The following is an 11,608-nucleotide window of genomic DNA, read 5'->3' on the forward strand; positions in this document are numbered from 1 at the left end:
AGCAAGGGACCAATGAACAGATACCCAAAGAAAAGAATGTCCACATCTTTATCTCAGTGGTTCTAACAGGCGTGTGTGGCCGTTCTGATCCTTCCCCCACATGGTCTCACCCAAGATGGCGGCTACTGGAGCAGCGGAGCGTCCCGGACTAGAAAGCAGTAGATTTCTTGGTTCTGTCACAAATTCCCCCAGCTGTGAGCCTTCCAACTTTCTAAATATACCTTTATATGTGGTTCAGAGTTCTGGGACCAGCCCCTGAGCCTGCTTGGTCCGGTATTCTGTGTTGTTGTTGGCGGAACTCCTTTACTGCACTTCTACCCAATCCTCCATCTTGTTTGTTCTCTGTTCTTATAGTTTTGTTCTGTTCTTGACTCTTCCTTCTGTCGATTTAGTTCTGGGAGGTGCTGCCACATATGTCAATCTCTGGTTATTGTCTGTTCTTGTTGGTTCTCAGTCTACAGAACTCCCTTTAGGATGTTTGTAGTACAGGGTTGGCTTTGGAAAAATCCCTTAGCTTCTGTTTATTCTGGAATGTTTTGATTACACTGTCGTATTTGATTGATAGCTTTGCTGCATAAAGGATTCTTGGTTGACAGTTTTTTTCTTTCAGGATTTTATATATGTCTCCCCATTGCCTTCTTGCTTGCATGGTTTCTGCTGAGAGATCCGAGCTTAATCTGACCTGCTTGCCTTTGTATATAATACTTCTCTTTTCCCTAGCTGCTTTTCAGGATTGTCTACTTATCTTTGATTTTAGAGAGCTTGATTATAATATGTCTCAGTGATTTTCTTTTGGGGTCTATCCTTCCTGGGTTTTGTTGAGTTTCTTGAATGTTTACCTTTTCATTTTTCAGGATGTTAGAGAAAATTTCTTCCAGCAGTTCTTCAACTATTTCCTCTGTGGACTTGTGTGATTCTTCCTGTTCTGGCATGTCAATAATTCTTAAGTCATTCCTCTTTATGATGTCCAACATGAATCTTAAGACTTTCTTCAGATTTTTTTATTTGCTCTTCTGTCTTAGTGGTATTGAGAGATTTGTCTTCCAGCTTACTAGTTCTGCCTTCCATCTCTTCTATTCTACTCCTTTGCCCTTTCAGAGTATTGCCTATTTCTGATATTCTAGTATTGATTGTTTGGACTTCTTTCTGTAGGTTTTGAATAATTTCCAATGCTGTATTTATCTTATTTGGTTGTTCTTGCAGCACTTTCCTGACTTTTTCCTTATTTTTCTCAACTCCCTTGTAAAGTGTTTTGAAACATTTTATAATCATTTTTCTGAATTCCTTCTCAGGAATTTCCAAGGCCTGCCCGCCTTCCAGAAGGGAGTCCAGGTCTACCGTTAGGTCATTTGTCTCAGACATGTTATCTTGTTTCTGGACATGTGCTGTTATGGTCATCTGCTTTTGCTTCTTGGACATATTTAGTGTTTACCTGTGGCCTTAAGACTTAATTGAGTGTGTGGTTCGGTATTTTTTATGTTTTCTGATTGCCTCCAGTTAGATGTGATCAGGACGTGGTGTCCCTTTTAACTCTTCTTATTGCTTAATTCAGAGTAACTTTCACAGGTGTTGTCTTCGTCCCTGGTGTATGGCAGTTGGTATTGGTTCTTACCTGGATTTTGGTGTTTTATACAATGTGACTATAGCTTGACTATATGGCAGCAGTTGCTGTCTCTTCCTGGGTAATATATATAGAGAAAGAGTCCCCTCAAAGGTAAAAGGGGAACAGAAAACAGTAACAGCAAAAACCCAAGAAAAACAAAACAAAAACCCACCAAAACTAGATTGGATACTGCAGTCTATAATCGCAGAAAAGGGAGAGGAGGGAGAGAAGAAAAGAAAAAAATAATCTGTAGCCTAATATGAGTATGATTTTAATGACCTCTTTCAGCTTCTTGCCTTCAAGGCTGCCTGATAAATTTCAAGATGCCACTGTTGGTTGTTATGGTGTACCTCAGGATTTAATTTTCATCCTGTTTTGTTTTTAAACTCTCTTTCCCTCTCCAAACCCCTTGTTCTGGCCTTTTCTCTATTAAAAAACAGTTCAGGGCTGGCTCTTGGGCTAAGAGTACTGCTTGCAAGCATGGTAGAAGAACCCACCAGTGGTGGGGGTGGGGGGTGTCCACTCGCTCAGGCACCCCCTCTAGTTACCAGAATGGAGGTGCACAAACAGTGGGGGACCAATGAACAGATACAAAAAAAAAAAAAAATCAGAACAAAGCAAAACTGACCAAGTTTATTATCCACCTTTGCTCCGAGGTTCCTAGGGTATTATTCTGTGGTGGGTCTGCTCCCTCACTTAGTCTTGTTGTTTGGTCTCATCCAAGTTATCGGCTCTGGGCTGCCGAGCCCGGCAGACTTAAAAGTACACAATTTCTTACTTCTATTACAAGTTCCACTAGCTATAAGCCTTCAAACTTTTAAAATATTCCTATCTATGTGGTTCAGAGTTTTGGAGCTCTTCCCTGAACCTGCTTTGCCTGGTAGTCTGTAGTTTTGATGACGGCGAACTTCACTGCACCTCCACCCTAGCTGCCATAGAGCCCGGCCTCCTCGTCATCCCCCTATACTCTTAAATGCCATCTTTCAATGCCATGTTTAATGCCCTGGGTCCCTTCAATGTGAAGCCTGAATTTCCAACTACCCCAAACCACTTTTTCCTGGCTCCTAGAATAGTAAATAGAATCCTCATGTGGCGCTGTAGGATAAAGCACTGGACTGCAATATCAGTTTGAATTGCAAAGGCAGCAGTTCAAACTTACCAGCCACTCTTTGGAAACCCTATAAAGGGTTACTATGAGTTGGAACCACTCGACGACATTAAATAAAAACAACAAAAGTATAGTAATTGAGAAGACCTCATGGTGCAGTGGTTAAGTGCTCAGTTGTTACCTAAATGTTGATGGTTCAAACCCACCAGCTGCTCCTTGAGAAAAAAATGTGGCAGTTTGCTTTTGTAAAGAATACAGCCTAATCACAAAGATAATGTTCTACATACCTACAGCTGAGTAGCGGCAAGGTATTAAAAGCTGGTGAGCAACCATCTAAGGTGTAACTAATAGTCTCTTCTTGTCCAGAGCAAAGAAAAATGAAAAAAAAAAAATTGAAGGCACATGGAAAACAGTCCAATGGATTAATGGACCATGGGAACATCAGTCTCCACAACCCTGAGACCAGTAGAAGTAGATGGTGCCTGGCTATCACTGCTGAGCATTTTGAAAGGGATCCCATTAGAAAGTTCTGGATAGAGTAGGAGAAAAACGTGGAAAAAAATTCAAAATCTGAGAAAAGACCAGGCTTACTAGTCAGATTGAAACTAGTAGAACCCTTGAGACTATGGCCTTTAGTCACCCCTCAGGCCTGACACTGAATTCATCATCAGGGTTTAATGTTCAGTTAAACAAAGGTGTTGTTGTGAAGTGCCGTCGAGTCGGTTTTGACCCATAGTGACCTTGTATAGGGTTTCTGAGGAGCAACTAGTGAGCTTGAACCGCTGACCTTGCAGTTCAAACAGCTTTGCAGTCTGGCGTGTTAACCCACAGCGCCACAGCAGGACTCCAATCAAACAACAGACAGCTCTATAAGGGGAGCAGTAACACTAGTGAGGTACACATACCATGGAATAATCAGTCATCTGAGATCAAGGGGGCAGCATTTACTCAAGGACAATGCTCAGAAGGATTAGGAAGGAAGGAAGAATGGAAACAGTAGACACAGGGAGGAAGCAGGATAAGTGATGTTATGTTGGGATTGCAATCAATGACCTGAAACAAAATATGTATGAATTGTTCATGGAAAATGGATCTGCTGCGTAAACCTCCACCCAATTCACAATAAAAAGTTTGAAAAACAAAAAGTTTACAGCCTAGAAAACCTAGTGGGCAATTCTATTCTGTCACTGGGGTCATTATGAGTCAGAACTGACTTTGTGGCAATGGGTCATAGTAATAACCAGCAAACTAAGTATACATTTTCAAATTTTGCATTTCGGTATTTACTTTGTGCCTTTCTGCTCCGTGCAGGTCTCCCTCATGTCTCTGCCTCTTAGCTTGCTTTCCTTCATCTCCAACGCCCATGCAGTTCCATGTTTCAGTATCTCTCTCTGTTTCCCAAATTAGTCTATGCACACGCATATGCACACAGCATGTGCGCATGTACACACACACATTCACATACCTGAACTACTGAAAATAAAAACAGATATATCCTATGATGAAGGAGCTCTGGTAGCACAGTAGTTACAAACTGGGCTGCTAACCGCAAGGTCAGCAGTTCAAAACTACCAGTGGTTCTGTGGGAGAAAGAGGAGGCGTTCTGCTCTGTATTTACAGCCTCAGAAACCCTGTACAGGGTCGCTATGAGTTGGAACTGACTCCATGGCACACCACCACCACCACTATGATGAGTTTAGGTTTCCCTCCACTTCTGATTTTTACTCACCCAGACCCAGCTCTGAACTCGTAGATTCTTCAGCCAGGCTGCTGGATGGGGTGGGTAACACATCATCATCAAAACTGATAAGATCGATGTCTCCTGGGGTCTTGCTGTGTAAAACTGGAAGTGGGGGAATGGCGGGAGGCCCTTCTCCCAGTGACCTGAACGCTTTGGCTTGTGATGTCACTGAGAGTCGGGGAGGAACAGTGACTGGTTTCAGTGAAGGGCAGGCGGGGTTTTCTGAGGAAACGGATTTCTTCATCAACAAAGGCCGCGGAGCAGGAGTTGGTACTTTCTTCCCACCATCAGGGCTCTCAGCTGTGGTACCTCCTCTCAGAATCTCATGAGTAACACTTCGTATAAGGCCAGGATTTGGTTTCTTTGGCAATTCAGGTTTGGTTACTGGGATGCTGCCTGCTTCTTGCGGTGGAGGGACAGACCCTTCCTGGGAGGCCACCTTGAGTCTGTTTTCTGTCCAGGAGTCCCATTCTCCAGAAACTCTGTTAGCAGCTGGCTTGGGAGCTACCACGGGCTTCCCTGAGGAAACAGCAGGCCTTGGGGGTACTGTGCGGGGAGCAATCTCTGGTTTTTTGGACAGTCCTGAGGTTTCTGTATTTGTTTGACCCTCAAATGCTTTGACTCTTGAGACAATACTATTTTGGCTTTGTTCTGTGTTCATAATGTTCATCAATGCCTGGCTTTCCAAGTTGTTGGTGTTGTCCAACAGACACAAGGGCTTGCTGGGGGATAACTTCTCTTCTGTGGTTGGGGTACTAATTTTCTGGTGACTTTGCTCTTTAATGTGAATATTTCTGGTAACTGGTCTGAGGTTGCTTTTTGATCTTGGCCTTGGCACTGGACATTTTGTAGCACTGAGGATTTCTGGACAATTCTGTTCCTCAGAAATATCAAAGACGATCAAAGGTGCCACATTTGGTGGAAGATCATTGGCTGGGACGGCTGGGGAAGGCTGAAGAGGCTTGAGAGGTGACTGTAGTGCTGGCAAAATCACAAGGAAAAAGAGATGTTACAATGTTACAAACCAACCAACTAAACTCCCCGACTAAGTATATATTTTCAGTATGCACGTGGCATAATTTCCTTCATTAGTAAAAAGTGAACTTCAAGACTACTGGGGAGCTGTTTCTACCCAGCTTCCAGCATGAGTGTCTTTCAAGTTACATTTGCTCCTATAACAAATATTTACTATACCATAACTTAAAACACCATTCAATTCCTGATTCTCACTAGATTTACCATATAAGCCATTTCTCTTTGGTTGCCAAAACTCCAATATTTATTGCTTTATTTTTCTAAAGCAACTTATTCTCATCTCTGTTGCCCTTAACACCAAGACTTTTTACCAACAGGCCAATCACCCTTAGCATCCCAACACATTTTAGTTGCTAAATACAATATCCTTCTCCATAATAGCAATAACACCTACCATGAGTTAAACAGATGATGTTTTTGTGTTATGACTTGGGTGAATCCATAAGACTGAAGCTATGACTCATGAGAATGATCCATTATAATAATCAGAGCATACCCAAATAAAGAATGCACACAGTGATTATACTGACTGGAAAGCAGAGCCCAATAAATTATGCACAAATTGCAAATTATTTTAAAGGCTAGAAGCCTACTGATTACTTCCCTAGAAGTATGTCAGAATCGGAAGGGACAAATTACTTGCATTACTTTGAGGCAGATGGTTGTCTAGTTCTTCTGAAAAGTCAGTCTGAGTTGCAGAAGTAATAGTGTGCCTTGGAGGGGCAGCAGCATTATTATTATTTGTAGTGTTAACTTGAACTTGACTGATTTCCTTTATGACTTGTTCATAAGAAGGTGGGAGCTGAAAAATAAAAAATGAAGATTTTAGATATCTGTGGGCAAATAGGCATCCTGGTGTGGAGCTGTAGGATCAGCATTGGACTGCAAACCACGAAGTCAGTTCCTTGGAAGCCCGTAGAGTCACTATTAGTCAGAATCAACTTGGCCCTTAACAACAGCAACTTGGGCAAATAGGCTCGATACTAGTAAGTCTCACTGTTCTTATCTTTGAACTTCACTTTAAACATAAAATGTACAGACATAATGTAATGTTTACTTACCTCTGCAGGAACCAGCTCACTGGACCTCCAGGGGCCTGCTGAAGAAGGGGGCGGAAATCCCAGTCCTGGGGGAGGGGCTCCTGGGAACCAAGAGGCTGGCCTCAGTGGCTCAGCTGCCACAATAGTGATCTCTGGACGCCTACAGACAGACACCTTGGTGAGGTACGGTAGGTCGGAAACAAGCTACTGTCTATCTGAAAATGTTCAAAGACTGATAAAACCACTACCACCCAAAAAAGTTACGAAAGAACTGTCACCTTCACAGAAATGCCTGAGCTCTCTCTAACACTGCACCCAGAAAAGTTTCAAGGGGCAAATAATAGCCATCTTCTAAGAACTGACTTCAAAATATTAGAGATGTACCCTGAGTACACTTAGCCTTCCCTTGGCTGACAAAGATAAGGACTAATGACCAGTTTCCAGAGGTTGTCAATTTGATTCAAGTTAGCCCCATGTGTGCAGAGCAGATCAGCTCCACAGGATTGGTCAAACCTTTCTTCCAAGATGCCTGTGGTCTGAACTGTTGACCTTTCAGTTATTAAAATTATAAACTGAATCATCTGCATTGCTCAGAGGCTCATAGAGATGAACTCTGTGATTGTTAAGTGTCATGGAGTTAGTTCCAATTCATGACCCTGTATAGGGTTTCCAAGAAGCAACTGGTGAGTTTGAACCACCAACCTTGTAGTCAGCAGTCCAGTGCTTATCCTACAATGCCACACCAAGACTCCAAAGATTAATTTAGGCCTGTGTAATTTCCTCTCTTCAGAATTCTGCTATCTGGCCTAGCATACAAACACAAATACGAATATCCAAGGAAAGAAAAATGTACTAATCAAATTAAATTGTTTGACTTCTATTATAGAACATATTCTCTGAAATGAAAATTACCATAGGAAAAGAATATTCTGTTCTATCTCACTCTACCTCTAGCTTAATTCAAAATTATCTTTAAGTGTTAAGAGTTCACATGCCTATGTTTTTAGTTTTTTTTTTAATATTTTAACTTTTTATTGTGAATTGAGTGAAGGTTTACAAAGCAGATCATCAGTTTTACATTCAACAAATCATATACTTTGCTTCATTACAATGACTGCAATCCTTCCATGCACCAACAGTTAACAGTATTTACCTCTGTTCGCTTTAACATTGTTTCCCTCCCTATGTCTCCCATTACTATCATCTTTTCTCTGCTAACCTCCCTTTTGCATATTGCCTGCCATGTCACCCATGTTAACATGTGTCTACTCTCAAGCTCTCATGAGCACAATTAAGTGCTGAATCTGTATATGGACCAAGAGGCAGTTGTTCGAACACAACATGGGAACACTGAATGGTTTAAAATTAAGAAAGGTGTGTGACAGAGTTGTATTCTTTCACCATACTTATTCAATGTGTATGCTCAGCAAATAATCCGAGAAGCTGGGTTCTATGAAGAAAAACGTGGCATCAGGATTGGAGGAAGACTCATTAACAACCTGCGATATGCAGATGATACAACCTTGCTTGCTGAAAGTGAAGAGGACTTAAAATATTCACTGATTAAGATCAAAGAGCACAGCCTTCACTATGGATTGCATCTCAATGTCAAGAAAACAAAAATTCTCAACACTGGACCAATAAACAACATTCTTATCAATGGAGAAAAGTTGAAGTTGTCAAGGACTTCATTCTTCTTGGATCAACTATCAACATTCATGGAAGCAGCAGTCAAGAAATCAAACAATGTATTATTGTATTAGGCAAATCTGCTGCACAAGACCTTTTTAAAGTGTTGAAGAGCAAAGATGTCAGCTTGAAGGCTAAGGTGCGCCTGACCCAAGCCCTGGTATTCTCAATAACCTCATATGCATATGAAAGCTGGACAGTGAATAAGGAAGACCATAGAAGAATTGATGCTTTTGAGTTATGGTGCTGGAGGAGAATATTGAAAGTACCATGGGCTGCCTAAAGAACCAACAGATCTGTGTTGGAAGAAGTACAGTCAGAGTGCTCCTTGGAAGCCAGGATGGCAAACTTTGTCTCTTATACTTAGGACATTTTGTCAGGAGGGAACAATTTCTGGAGAAGGGTATCATGTTTGGTAAGGTGGAGGGTCACAGAAAAAGAGGAAGACCCCCAGTGAGATGGATTGGCAAAGTGGCAGCATTGATGGGCTCAAGCGTGGCAACAATAGTGAGGTTGGCCCAGGATCAGGCAGTGTTTCGATCTGCTGTGCATAAGGTTGCTATGAGTCGGTCTTCAACTGGATGGCACCTAACAACAGCAACCCTCAGGCCTGTGAATAATACCTCTTCCCTCACTCCAGTAACCATCATAGAAGGTTTCTTTCATCAACAAAGCCTTTTCGTAATTTTTACAACATTGATTTCCTATAATATTTGTCCTTTTATGGTTCACTTATTTCACTCATGTCCTTCAGGTTCATCCATGTTGTGAAGTGTTTCGTGGATTCATTGTTATTCTTCAATGTTGTGTAATATTCCATTGTATGTATGTACCAAAGTCTGTTTAAACATTTTTTGTTGATGGAAATTTAAGCTGTCTCCATCTTTTTGATTTGTCTATTACAGTTCTCATATTAAAGGATCCTGTTTTCTATGTGGGTTTTGTTTGTGTGTGTGTGTGTGTGTGGTGTGTGAGATGATGTTGGTTTCTTTGTTCTACATAATTTTCTACACTGAGTTCATTTTGTTTGTGGGTTTTATTTTCATTTCTGCTGCATTCATGTTTATTAAATGTTTATGATTTTCCTCTTTTTAAAAATTTTGATGTGCCGGTGTATGCATTTTCTTTGAAGTTACCCTGTAATTAATATTTTTTCTTTTTTAAAATCAGTCTGTTGTATCTTGATATCTACTTGACTTACCTGCTCTTTGGAAGTTCTGTATCTACACTACTCCCTCTTTTTGCTTTGTGGAGGTGGTGGTGGTGGTTGTGTGCCGTGGAGTTGGTTCCGACTCAAAGTGACCCTGTACAGGGTTTCCGAGGCTGTAAATCTTTACGGGAGCAGAACGCCTCATCTTTCTCCTGTGGAATAGCTGGTAGTTTCGAACTGTTGACCTTGAGGTTTGCAGTCCAATTTGTAACCACTATGCTACCAGAGATCGTTTTGCTTTGTAGCTGACTAAATTATAAATTGATATCTTTGGCTCTCTATTTTCAGTCTTACAGATTTATTTTACTTTTAATACATCTATATCTGGATTGGATAGTGGGTGGTGCTGTCATGTATGGGAATCTCAGGTTGTATGCTATTGTTGGTTATCTGTCCAAAAATCATCCTTTAGCATTTTTTGGAAAGTTTGATCTGGTCATTACAGATTTCTTTAATTTCTGTTTCCATTGTTGAATTTGTATTTAATTGATGACTGTTATGTTGGTGTGTTTTTCAGCACACACAAACTTCCTGTGGATGTAGTTAGAGAATGGAAGTGTGCATACTGTTCTCATTCACCATTAGTGCACCTCAGTTTAGGGTGGGTTTGGGTGGTATTGGCTGCTGTCTACCATTGATCAGGTGGTATAGGAACAGGTATCGGCTCTTGCCTATTGGGTGAAGATGCAGAGGACAGGACTGTGCCTGGGCTTCATGTGTATGGTTGATGTCTCCTGTTGGCTGGGAAAATGAAAATCCCTCCCCTACACATATACAATGGAGTCCTGGTGTGGCACGGTGGGCTAATGCTTCAGACTGAAAAATCATTTGAACTGCAAGGTCGGTGGTTCAAGCTCACCAGCTGCTCCTTGGAAACCATGTATAGGGTTGCTATGGGTTGGAATCGACTCGACAGCACTTAACAACAAAACCACACATACACAAGAAAACAAACAGAATAAACAAACAATGAACCAACAATGATAAGAGAATATAATGAAGAGAAAAAAAAAAGAAATAAAAACAGGTAGCAACTAGAAAAAAGAATATAATAACTATAAAAACAAAAGAGGGTCAGGGAAACGGAGCTATAAAAAAGTAAAATAAGAGAAGGAATTAAAGGAAGAAATTTTAAAAGGAAAAAAAAACAAAACCTTAGAAAAATCAATCAGAAGGGAGATGAAAAGAGAAAGAGTAGTAAAGAAAGATCTGAGGGGGAAAAGACAGGATTTGAGAAACAAAGGAAAAGAAGGAAAAACAAATAAGAGATATAAAGGATCAATCCAAGGGAATGGATAGAGAAGGAGGAGAAGAAAAAATAAAACAACGAGACAACAAAAGGGAAAAAAAAAAACCAAACCAAAATCAAACAAACAAACAAACAGTGTAGCTGTTGGGCCCAGAATGGAGAAAACTCTGGGGGCTCCTGTAAGCCATGATCTCACAAGGTGAGTGTGGAAAGGGACATGGCAGCAGAGTTCCTGGCCTTAGATGGAGTTCCTATAGGCCTCGATGTTTTCTATGTTCAGGGCTCTGAATTGGGAAGTTATTCGTGGAGGCCCTTGATGGAGCTGGTTTCAGCATCTGTAAAGACCACAGGGCAGCTGGGGGCAAATGACTGGTTAAATGCTGGTCTGGTGGCTCTGTGGGTTCTCTAAGTCTGGAGCCAAGACCACCTGAATCCAGTTACCAAAGTAGGGCATCAAAGCGGTATACCTGGCCCCTACCTCATACTGCCATGACTCCAAACCATGTGCTCCAGGAGAGCAGGGTATGTGCTGGGCATGGCTGAGAGTTGGGGCTGGCAATATCTCTGGTCTCCAAGGGAGAGTGGAGAAAAAGACGGACTCTCCCCTTTCTTGTTGTGTGTGAATCTACTATATCAGGCCACCTTCTGTTGCTTGGCCATATGATTTAATGATTAATCTTTAATACTAAGGAGCAGTAGCGACTTGAGGATATGTCTTCTTTCATAATTTTCTTAACCAAGTCTATACTTTCATGTTTAAATTTTACTTTCAATATGATTTCCTTAAAAACTGTGTGACAGAGAACAAACAAGATGGTGGATCGGGTGGACGTATAGAAGAGAGCTCCGCCAACAACAACACAGAATACACGAACAAGCAGGCTCAGGGGATGGTCCCAGAACTCTGAACCACATATAAAGGAATACTTAGAA

The 11,608-nt window shown here is 41.3% G+C and overlaps 1 protein-coding gene across 3 annotated transcripts in view; it reads right to left on the reverse strand.

Annotated features, from left to right (window-relative positions):
• Nucleotides 1–5,303, reverse strand: part of SH3D19 (SH3 domain containing 19) — a 75,573-nt gene extending 70,270 nt beyond the window's left edge. For 2 of the 3 annotated variants that reach the window (XM_006870878.1, XM_006870880.1), the window contains exon 1: nt 4,441–5,122. In XM_006870878.1, coding sequence (XP_006870940.1) covers nt 4,441–5,122 — 682 coding nt within the window. Of the gene's footprint in view, nt 1–4,440 lie in introns of all 3 variants that reach the window. The other variant, XM_006870879.1, reaches the window with a different exon arrangement.
• Between the last annotated feature and the right edge of the window lie 6,305 nt (nt 5,304–11,608).

Source organism: Chrysochloris asiatica, unplaced genomic scaffold (genome assembly GCF_000296735.1).
Source record: "Chrysochloris asiatica unplaced genomic scaffold, ChrAsi1.0 scaffold00155, whole genome shotgun sequence".
Classification (NCBI taxonomy): Eukaryota; Metazoa; Chordata; class Mammalia; order Afrosoricida; family Chrysochloridae; genus Chrysochloris; species Chrysochloris asiatica.